The 12,071-nt window shown below is 39.7% G+C and overlaps 1 protein-coding gene across 3 annotated transcripts in view; it reads left to right on the top strand.

Moving 5' to 3' along the window:
* Positions 1–12,071, top strand: part of VPS41 (VPS41 subunit of HOPS complex) — a 218,056-nt gene that overhangs the window by 89,376 nt on the left and 116,609 nt on the right. For all 3 annotated transcript variants that reach the window (XM_025853045.2, XM_025853046.2, XM_025853047.2), the window contains one exon: positions 4,960–5,034. In XM_025853045.2, coding sequence (XP_025708830.1) covers positions 4,960–5,034 — 75 coding nt within the window. The remainder of the gene's footprint in view (positions 1–4,959; positions 5,035–12,071) is intronic.

Here is a 12,071-nt window from a genome sequence, read left to right as displayed (position 1 = left end):
AAATTGTACATACTAGGAAGGAGAGAGGGGTGCTTGCAGGCATTGCCACTCCCAGAATAAAATAAAGTGCAAGACCTCCAAGGGGAAAAGTATCACATTTTATTTGGAGACGTTAAAGAAGGTCTAATAAATGGAGAAAGGCTCCAGGTTTATGGATTAGAAAAGTCATTATTGTAGAGATATCAAAGGGAAAGCTTTCAACATTTCACCATTAAGTGAAAATGAGGACTTTTCATCCCACCATGCCAACAGTTTTTACCAGAAATAGGTGTTGAGTTTCATCACTTTCTGCACCTGTTGAGATGATCTTTAGTTCATTTCCCTATGTTATACTAGCCTTAGTATATGCTGACTTTATTAATATTTTCTTTTTTTTTTAAGATTTTATTTATTTATTTGACAGAGAGACAGCGAGAGAGGGAACACAAGCAGGGGGAGTGGGAGTGGGAGAAGCAGGCTTCCTGCTGAGCAGGGAGCCCAATGAGGGGCTCGATCCCAGGACCCTGGGATCATGACCTGAGCTGAAGACAGACGCTTAACGACTGAGCCACCCAGGCACCCCTTTATTAATGTTTTCTTTAGGATCTTTCCATTTATGTTCATGACTGAGATTCACTTGTACTTTGTCTTTCTCATAATATCCTTGTTAAGCTTTGTTATTATAAGGTTATGCTGGCTTGCTAAAATGATTTGGGAAACTATCCTTTCTGTTCTGTTCTCTGTAAGAATTTGTGTGTGATTGGAATTTTTTATTCTTTGAACTCTCTCATGAATTTATTGTAGTGAGTGAGTTTGACAGTGAATAAGATAAATAAGTAAAACACATAGTAAGGTAGGTAGTGATAAATGCTACAGGGGAAAATAAAGCGGTGAAGGAGTTGTGATGTTTGGGTGAATGTTGAAATTTTAGATTGGTGGCCAGAAAGCATCCCTGAGAAGGTGGCTACCAGTGAGGATTTGGCGGAGACACATTCCAGGCAAACAGGTGCAAAGGCTCTAAGGCAGGAAGAGAGCAGGAAGGTCATTGTGGCTGGAAGAGAGAGAACAAGGCAGAACATAGATGAGGGGAGAACTTGGCAGGAGGGCTGGAACCAAATTGTTGAGGACTCTCAGCTCATAGTAAAAACTTCGGGTTTTATCCTGAGATGGGAAGCCATTGGAGGATTTTAAAGGGATAACATTATCTGATCAACCTGTTAACAATAGCTCTTTGCTGGTTTTTTGAGAACAGACTTCTGGGAGAGTGACAGCAGAAGCAGGTCCACTAGTTAGGAGACTATTAGGATGATCCAAACAAGAATGATGGTGGCTTGGATGGCAGCTCTAGAGCTGGTGAAAGTGGCCAAAGTCTGGATAAATTTGGTTTATGCGATGATAAGAATTGCTGACAGAAACACAGTAGAGGTGAAAGAAAAACAGGTCAAGAATGGCTCCAAGGTTTTTTGCCCTGAGCAGCTGGAAGAATGTAGTTGTCCTTAACTGGGATGAAGGAAACATTAAGAAGGGCCCTTTCATAAGGGAGCATTACGATCTTGGGTTGGGATACGCTTTAGTTGAGATGCCTGGTAGGCATCTAAGTACATCTGTAAAATAGGCAGTTCTGTATATTGGTCTGAAAGAGGGAGAGGCCCAGTCTAGAGATAAAATTTAGGAGTCAGTTCATGGCTTGGAAGAAAACCAAAGGAAGAGAAGAGCCACAAAAGACTGAATCATGAAATATAGAAATCAGAGATTGGGAGAATCCGGCCAAAGACACAGAGAAGGAAGCTGGAAATTTAAAAGAAAACCAGACAAGTATGGTATCCTGGAAGCAACGAGAAGGAGAAAGTTATCAGCAGTGTTACATCCTCCTATTAGTTAAAGTAAGTTAGGCTTGAACATTGACCACTGTGTTTAGCAACATGAGGGTCGTTTCATCTTCAACTTCACATGGAAGCCTAAAAATCCCTAAAAAAGCCAAGGGAATTGGAGAACTGTGGCTCAGTCTTGCCTTTTACCAGGTAACAGAACATACTATGTGTATTGTAATTAAGTCAATGATGAATCGATATAGCAACGGACAAAGAAACCACAATTGAAAACCCAGAAGGTTATCTGAGGGCATGTGAATATTTACTATATGACAAACAGTTCTCTTCAGAAGAAAGATGGATTATTTAATAAATGGGGCTACCCCAACTGCATATCCATTTGGGAAAAAAATGAGTCCCAAAAGTATTAAAGACTTATACATACATTAGAAATAAAGCAATAGCCATCTTCCAATTAAAAAAAAAAAAAAAAAAACCACATACAATGTCTGGGTGAGGTATTGTACCAAGACCTCATACCCTAAAAATAAAAAGGAAATTAACAAGAAAACGACAAACATGTCCATAGAAAAATGAGTAAGCGCTGTCTGTGAATAAGCTCAACTGCTTGAGCAAATTAGTTGGCCAACAGACTTAAGGAAAATGCTTATGTTTATTAGTAGTCGGGGAAATAAATCAATGAATATTGATTTTTGGCAGAAAAAAAGTAAAAAAAAAATTCTGTTGCTCACAGAAATGTGAGGGAAAGAGGATTCTCAAACTTTGTAGATCTGCTTTTCCCTATAACACTGCTAATGTGGTGGTACAGATTCTACTCGGGGAAGAACACGTTCTCATGAAAAGTTTACCTAGCCACTGAGAAGGACTGTGGTTCCAGACAGCTCTCAGAAACTCTTGAGGCCTCCTTTTCCTTATCATGAGGTGGTGACGACCACGTGTCTGCTACTGTAGCTGCTGGGTCTTTGAAAATGATGCAGTATGACCTGGAGAGGACTGACACACAGTCCCAGAGTCCAAGAAAAAAATCACATAAATTGTGACATGTATATGGAAAGGAAATCTACTTCTTAATTGTACATTGTTGTAAAGAACGGCCTTATAAAGAAGGACTGCATTCAGCGGCGGGGCTCAGTTTTGTAGGCCTGGAACAGCACCGTCCAGTAGAACTTTCTGCAGTGAGGAAAATGTTCTGACTCGTGTGCTGTCTAATACAATAGCTGCTGGTCACATGTGGCGGTTGAGCACTTGGCATACTTTGATTTTGTTTAGTTTTGGTTTTATATAAACAGTCACACGCAGATACTACGGTGTTAGGACAGGAAAGCTCAGCATTGATAGGCTACGTGCCCCCATTAAAATGTAATTTGAGATAGATTATAACCAAATGCCAGTTAAATTACAGTTAAGGGTATGCGGGGTTTATATTTGCCAAGAGTAAATGGGTATTAAAATGTTGGTTGATGAACAAAATGATTAGTGTCAGGAAACTGGTCCCGGAGGATACTCAGGGAGGAAAGCATTTATCCAAAGAAGACTATAGAAGCTGAGCAGTCAGGCCTCTCAGTCAGGAGTCCAGATACGCTGGCCTCACTCCTCTCCCAGTTCAGCTTGTATTTTGTTTTGCATATTCCTTGCCGTCCATCACACTCCCTGTGCAGGACGCCTGTCCCCTGGTCTCTAGGTCGAATATCTGCCTCTTTCTCTGTTGTGATTCTCATCCATGGCCTTGGGTTTATTCCCCGGTAAAAGGGATCAAATATCTATCTACAAGGTCCTTTTCTCGTTTAACGTTCTAGAAACTCTTTTTTTTTTTTATTTTATTTTACTTATTTATTTGAGAGAGAGCACGAGTGAGGGCAGAGGGAGAGGGAGAAGTAGTCTCCCCGCTGAGCCGGGAGCCAGACACGGGGCTGGATCCCAGGACCCCGGGATCATGATCTGAGCTGAAGGCAGACACTTAAACCAATTGAGCCATCCAGGCACCTCAACATTCGAGGAACTTTTAAGGAGATAGGTTGCTTTTCATAGACTGCATTTCAGGAATGTTGCTTGCGCGGTGATCAACATGAGGAAGGACTGTGGGGCCAGCTGTCTCATCCTGAGACTGAGGAATTTCTCTCAATAGCCATCAGTCAGTGGGTGGCCTTCTCAGGTCTGGGAGTCTTGGTCTGCCCTAACCTTAGCTTACTAGCTCTGAGGTACTTTCCACTGAGAAAGGAACATTCCATTTTGTATTTTTCCATTTATTCTTATCAACAAGCCAAACTATCTTAAGGTTAGATACTTTAAAAAACGAATTCTCAGACTCATGTCATAACTGATGAAGGCTTTTCTTTCCATGCTTAGTTTGTTCTATCATGTTTTGTGTAAAATAGCAGGAAACTGCCATTATTTAAGAAGGGGGAAAAAAAAGCTTGCCATTTTTTAATGTCAACATTTACCAGTTTTGACTTCTATTGGAAAATCCACTTATATGAATGTTTCAGTAAGGAAACATTTGGCTACATAGAACACTAGAAAGCTGTGAAAAATAATAAAAGTCCCGTTGTGTATTTACGCTTGGGAAAATACATTTAAAGTAGAATGCCTGATTTCGGTCTTGACAGATTTTTAAAATTTGAGATTACTCAAAAGAAGAGGCATAACAAATTAGTGAATATCAGCTAGACCCTATGGATTTCCCCCCAGAAAGTACTAAGCATAAAGTGTAAATACAAAGTTGATTTAGTGATTTATGAGAGAAGAATGTACCAAACTAAAACAGTGAAAATTTTTCTTTACCTCATGATTTTTTATTTTGGCGTTTGTTATGTTCTTTTAATGGATTTGGTTGGGAAGGAATTTTGGAATGGGGAGTAAATAGAATAAATAGGCATATAACCTGTAACAAAAATAACATTTTAGCTGGGACTTGAAGCATGTGCAGTACATAGTTTTGGGAAATCTTAGGCTTCCGGGTTTATTACATGTGTGAGAGCAAAGCTGTACTTTACCATTTTCATTTGCAAAAACCAAATATGTCTTAGACTCACACATCTAAACTAATAGTTTGTTTCACTTAAATATTACAAAGAGCCAAGGCATTTGGTTGTTGATGTATATATTTTCCTGAAGTTTTACATGTTTGTTTGTTTGTTTGTTTGAATAGAGTCCTGTGAAGATAAATCAGATTAGCCTGGATGAGAGTGGAGAGCACATGGGCGTGTGTTCAGAGGATGGCAAGGTATGGCGATGACATGGGCACGTGGAAAACACTGTCTGGTTCTGAGGTCTGGGGTGGTCTCCAACCAGGGGCTTGGAAGTGCACTCTGCTTGCTGTATACCTGCTTTAGGAGAACCTTGATTATTCTTTTTGGGTATTGGACTTGCTTCCGATTGCTCATAATTAAAGTAAAATATATGTCGCACAAATGTGCCTTAGGAAAAGTAATTACAAGAATGTCAATAATGTAACTAGTATTAAGCTGATTAACAGCTGTGGCAGGTGGACCTGTCACCTTAATCATTACTGCTGTGCCACTTATACTTCAGTGACTAGTCTGCAGTTCCTGCAAGACAGTAGTTTAATGCCTTTCCACCATAAATCCACAAAATTGGATTTTGTGGGCATGATTTCTGTGGGCCAGTGGTTTTCATTTTCACACAAGTTATGAATGTTTCTCTTGAATTATAGAATCTTTTGATAAGCAATCATAGTTTATCAGAAGAATAAAGTATCTTACAATGGCCATGTTAAATAAATGTAAAATCGATATATGTACAGTTTTCTAAAAACCTGGCACCCACTTCCTCAACCGAGGACATACATCATTTGTGCAGTGTATAACTAACAATTATCAGTGCTTCTTGCTGATGTTGAGCTGTGACATTTAGTGGTTGTGGTGATTGATTTTCCACTTAATAAGAATGTCTTTTTTGTTTCTCAGTCGATGGAAGTCTTTTCTAATGTTGGTTTGCAATGATAAAATTCTAATGCACAGTGTATGTAAGTTACTTTTCTAAAATAACAGTTTGAGAAGAGAGTGCATTAAGAATCATTACATGATCTTACCTATTCCTGACTGAATAGAGCACATTTCCTAATCTAATTTTGTAGTTTTACATGATCTAAATTCAGTGGGTCATTAAGATGAGTAAATGAAAAACAGTGTACTCCATGTAAAAGATTTATACCCATTTAATCTGTTAGCAAAAGAAAAATAAGTCCTCTTGACACACAAGAATGCATTTTATATATCTAAGCTTAATGTTGCCCAAAAGGTCTTTTGAAATGGTAATTGGAACACTGTGCTTTCCAAAGAACACTGTCAAATTTTACATTACTTTCTAAAATTCTGAGGTGGGCCACACTGTCAGGGAGGTGAGGGAGGACTTGGTACGTATGGAAATTGAGAATTATCCAAACAATTGAAACCTTTTTGTATTTATGAACTTGTAAAGGAAGGTCGTCTTTATTTTGTGTTCTTAAAGATAAGGAATTCCTTCTGGACTGACAACCAATTTAGTTGAACTAAATTGTTGAAAGAGAATATTCATTTTTCAAATTGGAAAAGAATTTTTACCCAAATACTTCATCAAGGAATTTTCGAAGCTTTAAATGTTGAATAATTATTATTTGAACTGGCAAACTGGGATATTTTAACTCTGTCTAGTGAATAATGACCCTCAGATATCACCTGGTACACTTCTTGGCAAATACCTGTTTTCTAATTTAGGCAGATTTGTAACTGCCATATTTTGGTGTAGACCCATGATACATGTTTAAAAATAGTTTTCACATATGTTCTATTAGCAGTGAAAGAAGTGAAAATAAATATTTTGGTGCACATAATTTATGTAAGCTAGCAGTATTGGGAAAATTGAGTAGCTAGTATAGAATGATCTGGCAAAGTGGTCAGTAATGATAAAAACATAAAGATTATTACAAAGATAAACTCCAGATATCTAGATCTAATGCATCTTTAAATGGCTGTTGTGATTTTTCTTTCTTTAGTTTATTAAGACCCCTAGATAAAATATGTCGCCTTCATACATAAACTAGAATCAGTTTAGTGTAGAGGTCAGGGTGGAGATATTTTCTCTTAAAATTTTGGAGATGTTGCTCCCTTTTGTCTGACCTTTATTTTTGTGGACATGTCTGAGGCTAGCATACTTTTGTTCTTTCACAAAACCTTTTTAATTTTTTTTTTTGTCCTGTCTTGGAGCTTAGACTAATAATAATAACAACAATAAAACAACAATATACGGCCCTTGTAGTTCAGTTTGCTAAGTTATGTCTTGTTTGGGTCTATTTTCATTAATTTTGTCTGGAACACAGTAAGTCCTTTTGATCCATATACTGAAGTATTGTTTTCATTTCAGGAAAGTTTACTTCAGTTCTGATTTTGATTATTGCTTCTGTTCCATTTATTTTCATTTCTTCAAAGAAACCCAATAATACTTAGGCTGGAGGCAGTTACGGTGCAGAGGCTAAGCGCTGGCTCCATATTCCGCCTGCCTGGGCGGGATTTCGGTTCCCCTGTGTTAGGCTGGCCTCACGGCTTGGCCTCCTGTTAGCTTCCTCTGCTGGGCAGTGGGCACGCTGGGGGTCCTGCCTGGAATGTTGCCAGGTGCTGGGTGTACGGTGAGCCCTCTAGGTTTATGTTAACTGTTTTTGCTGCTAACCATTCACTTCTTAGCCCATTGCAGACTGGCCTTTCCCCCCCTCCTGCATTATTGTACTTAAACTTTTCAAAGGAAAAGGGTGAATGGCTAAGCACCGTTCACTCTTCTGCTTTTGGAAAATATGTATATTGTAAGGAAAACTGGTCATACCGCGTGGGTGACACACACGCACAGGCACACACACATGTATGTGCTTTTCTTTCTCTTTGTTTTTCTCCTCCTTTCTCTGTAGTCAGGGAGTTTCTTGTTCGTTCCCTTTGCGGATTTGCTTTTATTCCAATGTCAGTTTTGCCTCATGGAATAGAGTTTTATTCTATCTTGGATTTTTAATTTTCCTGAAGTCTTTCTATTGCTCCGAGCTCTATTTTCATATCAGCCAGATATATATTTAATTTTAAAAAAAATTTACAACTTGTATTTCTTTCCTTTTTTTTTTTTAAAGATTTTATGTATTTATTTGACACAGAGAGAGAGCACAAGCAGGGGGAGCGGCAGGCAGAGGGAGAGGGAGAAGCAGGCTTCCCACCGAGCAGGGACCCCGATATGGGGCTTGTGACCTGAGCCTAGGGCAGACGCTTAACCGACTGAAGCACCCAGGTGCCCCTCTTGTGTGTTAGAGTGCCAGGCAGTGTAGTCTAAAGGTTAGGAATGGATTCGTGCTGCCACATTTTAGCTGTGTGATGTCAGGTATGTTATTCCTATCTCTCTGTGCCTCAGTCTATTTCCTCCTCTATAAACTGGGGATAATGATAGTACCTGCCTCGTTGATTATTAGAAATAAATTAGTTAATATTTGTAAATTGTTTGGAAGAGTATGAGGAACAGAAGAAACAGTGCAGTAATTTCTAGCAATCATTAGGCTGTCTTTCTGCTCCAGACTCACAGAGGTCTTTTGTTCTTAGTGAAGTCACTGAACAGTTTTCCAGTTTTCTTCCTTTTCTTCCTTTCCTTTTTCTCCCTCTGAGTCATCAGAATTGTGTTCTGCAATATCCTTTTTATAGACTTTGTGTGCGTTTTTTGTTGCTTGTTTATCCATCCCAGAACAAGGAGAAGAGCTCTTTTCTGAATCCAGATTACAAACAGATTGTGTCTGATTGCTCTTGGCCTTGCCTGTTAGCATTTTTTGTGTTGTGGAATCACGTTCTTTGCTCCACACAGGGGCCCCGTAAATGAGCTTGATTTCCTCTGACCAGAGGTCATCAGTTAAAGCAGCTCCCCCAGTGACATGGGAGCCTCTGCAGCCACCTCTCCCGGGTCTCATGCTCCTCGTGGGTGGAGAAAATGAAAACCAGTCTCCTCTATGAGGGTTTCTTCAGCTCACACCCTAGATGGAATGGCAGCTTCCATGTTCATCCCTGGTCCTACTCGACTTGTTGCTGTTTGGAAGCTGGGGTTTGAGAGAGAGGCTGTTTTGAGGGAAGTATGGCCTGGCAGGTTATCTGACCCTCTGGCCACCTCACTCATGGTTCCTCTCCATCAGATGGCCTACGTTGCCCAGTTTTCTGGTTGGCAAATACATAGAACTCCATGCTCAAGTGGAGAAGAATATACACCTTCCTTGCTGTTCCATGAGGGTAGGTTTTCTTTACTTCAAGCAGTAAAATACATATCACATGCCTTCTATGGCCCTCACGTGGCCCTATGGGTCTGGAGTTAATGAGAAATTGCCAGGACTACAGTAGATTGGTCGTAAGGCCAACTGCTCTGAATTTTCTCTTTTTCTTCATTAGGTGTTTTTGTGACTAGTTGGGGGAAGTTGTTAGAGGATACCATTTTCAAAAGGACCCTCTATTTTAGCCTTCAATTACAGATTCTTATCTGGGATGAGATCTTCCTGAAAGCCAGAACTCTCTAGGCAGACATTCAGCAGATTCCTTTCACAGACGAGTATGATATTCACTGACAAAAGTGGCAAAATAAATAAAGAGGGAGGGAGAAGAAATAGATAAAAACTGTTTTGGATTTTATTAGCTGTGGTAGTATAACTTGTGATCAACTCGTTTGGCCTGTCACATTAGTGAAATGAACCAAAACAGCGAAGGGTGATTTTATAAATCACCTTGCTTATACTGATCAAGTTTATGAGATTTGTCCTGTGGAAATTACAGTGTTTTCCATGTTGAAGGAGAAAATAGGAATATTTGAGGAAGAGGTTATTCAGTTAAATGTAGCAGTAGGGACTGACCCCAGAGTTGTAGTCTGTTCGCTTTTCTGTTGATTCCCCCTTATTCTACTATTACATCTCCACTTGGGTTCATAATTTTTTTAAATGTGGGTTCATAATTTTTAAAGGGGCACTTATCCCTGGTAATTCATTATTTAATTTAACCATTAGAATCACAGTCCTAATATTTATCTCCTGTTTACTGAATGCTCAGTCTTTTTCAGCGGGTTCATACATCATTTATTTACATTTCATATACTTTTCTCACCATAAAAATAAATCACCTAACTTTTGTTCTTAAAACCACCTTTACCCTCCTATAGCCAGAAGGATACTTATCCACGGGAATGAATAGTCCTCTTCATTTAGTTTCAGCTTCGGTCACAGAGCTGCCTAATTCAGAGTCTGACATTCACCTTCCCTTTAGTTTGGTAAATATTTGAGGCTTTTGAATGTTTTTTTCCCGGTTCCACTTTTCCTACACTTTCCATAGAAAGATATCTTATTTCCATATTTTAAGCTGGCTCATGTAATGTTAGTGTGTAAGAGAATAGGTTTGGAACACTCTTCTTGCTTCTTACGACCTTGGCCAAGTCCTTTATTTTTCGGCAGTATCATCTGATAAGCAGGCATAATGGTGTTTGCTATCATACCTAGCAGCGTTGCTCTAAGGACTGCATGAAGCAGGGCAGGATTTTCAGTGCTAGTTACATTTAATTAAATATTTTATTTTGTTTTATTTTATGTTTTATTTTTTTTCCACGCAGAATATGCCCTCTTTAATACCCATCACCAGGCTATCCCATCCCCCCACCCCCCCGCCCCTCTAGAGCCCTCAGTTTGTTTTTCAGAGTCCATCGTCTCTCATGGTTCGTCTCCCCCTCCGACTTACTCCCCTTCACTCTTCCCCTCCTGCTATCTTCTTCTTTTTTTTTTCCTTAACATATATTGCATTATTTGTTTCAGAAGTACAGATCCATGATTCATCAGTCTTGTACAATTCACAGTGCTCACCATAGCACATACCCTCCCCAATGTCTATCACCCAGCCACCCCATCCCTCCCACCCCCCACCACTCCAGCAACACTCACTTTGTTTCCTGAGATTAAGAATTCCTCATATCAGTGAGGTCATATGGTACATGTCTTTCTCTAATTGACTTATTTCACTCAGCATAACACCCTCCAGTTCCATCCACGTCGTTGCAAATGGCAAGATCTCATTCCTTTTGATGGCTGCATACTATTCCATTGTGTATCTATACCACATCTTCTTTATCCATTCACCTGTCGATGGACATCTTGGCTCTTTCCACAGTTTGGCTATTGTGGACATTGCTGCTATAAACATTGGGGTGCACGTACCCCTTCAGATCCCTACATTTGTATCTTTGTGGTAAGTACCCAGTGGTGCAATTGCTGGATTGTATGGTAGTTCTATTTTCAAATTTTGAGGAACCTCCATACTGTTTTCCAGAGTGGTTGCACCAGCTTGCATTCCCACCAACAGTGTAGGAGGGTTCCCCTTTCTCCGCATCCCCGCCAACATCTGTCGTTTCCTGACTTGTTAATTTTAGCCATTCTAACTGGTGTGAGGTGGTATCTCATTGAGGTTTTGATTTGGATTTCCCTGATGCCAAGCGATGGTGAGCACCTTTTCATGTGTCTGTTGGCCGTTTGGATGTCTTCTTTGGAAAAATGTCTGTTCCTGTCTTCTGCCCATTTCTTGATTGGATTATTTGTTCTTTGGGTGTTGAGTTTGATAAGTTCTTTATAGATTTTGGATACTAGCCCCTTTATCTGATATGTCATTTGCAAATATCTTCTCCCATTCTGTCGGTTGTCTTTTGCTTTTGTGGACTGTTTCTTTTGCTGTGCAAAAGCTTTTTATCTTGATGAAATCCCAATAGTTCATTTTTGCCCTTGCTTCCCTTGCCTTTGGCGATGTTTCTAGGAAGAAGTTGCTGTGGCTGAGGTGGAAGAGGTTTCTGCCTGTGTTCTCCTTTAGGATTTTGATGGACTCCTGTCTCACGTTTAGGTCTTTCAACCATTTGGAGTCTATTTTTGTGTGTGGTGTAAGGAAATGGTCCAGTTTCATTCTTCTGCATGTGGCTGTCCAATTTTCCCAACCACCATTTGTTGAAGAGACTATCTTTTTACTTCTGGACATTCTTTCCTGCTTTGTCAAAGATGAGTTGACCATAGAGTTGAGGGTCCATTTCTGGGCTCTCGATTCTGTTCCATTGATCTATGTGTCTGTTTTTGTGCCAGGACCATACTGTCTTGATGATGACAGCTTTGTAATAGAGCTGGAAGTCCGGAATTGTGATGCCGCCAGCTTTGCTTTTCTTTTTCAACATTCCTCTGGCTATTCTGGGTCTCTTCTGGTTCCATACAAATTTTAGGATTATTTGTTCCATTTCTTTGAAAAA

Source organism: Callorhinus ursinus, unplaced genomic scaffold (assembly GCF_003265705.2).
Source record: "Callorhinus ursinus isolate GAN/ISIS: 27379988/994484 unplaced genomic scaffold, GSC_fseal_2.0 scaffold73, whole genome shotgun sequence".
Lineage (NCBI taxonomy): Eukaryota > Metazoa > Chordata > Mammalia > Carnivora > Otariidae > Callorhinus > Callorhinus ursinus.
This window is presented reverse-complemented; position numbering and strand designations above follow the sequence as displayed.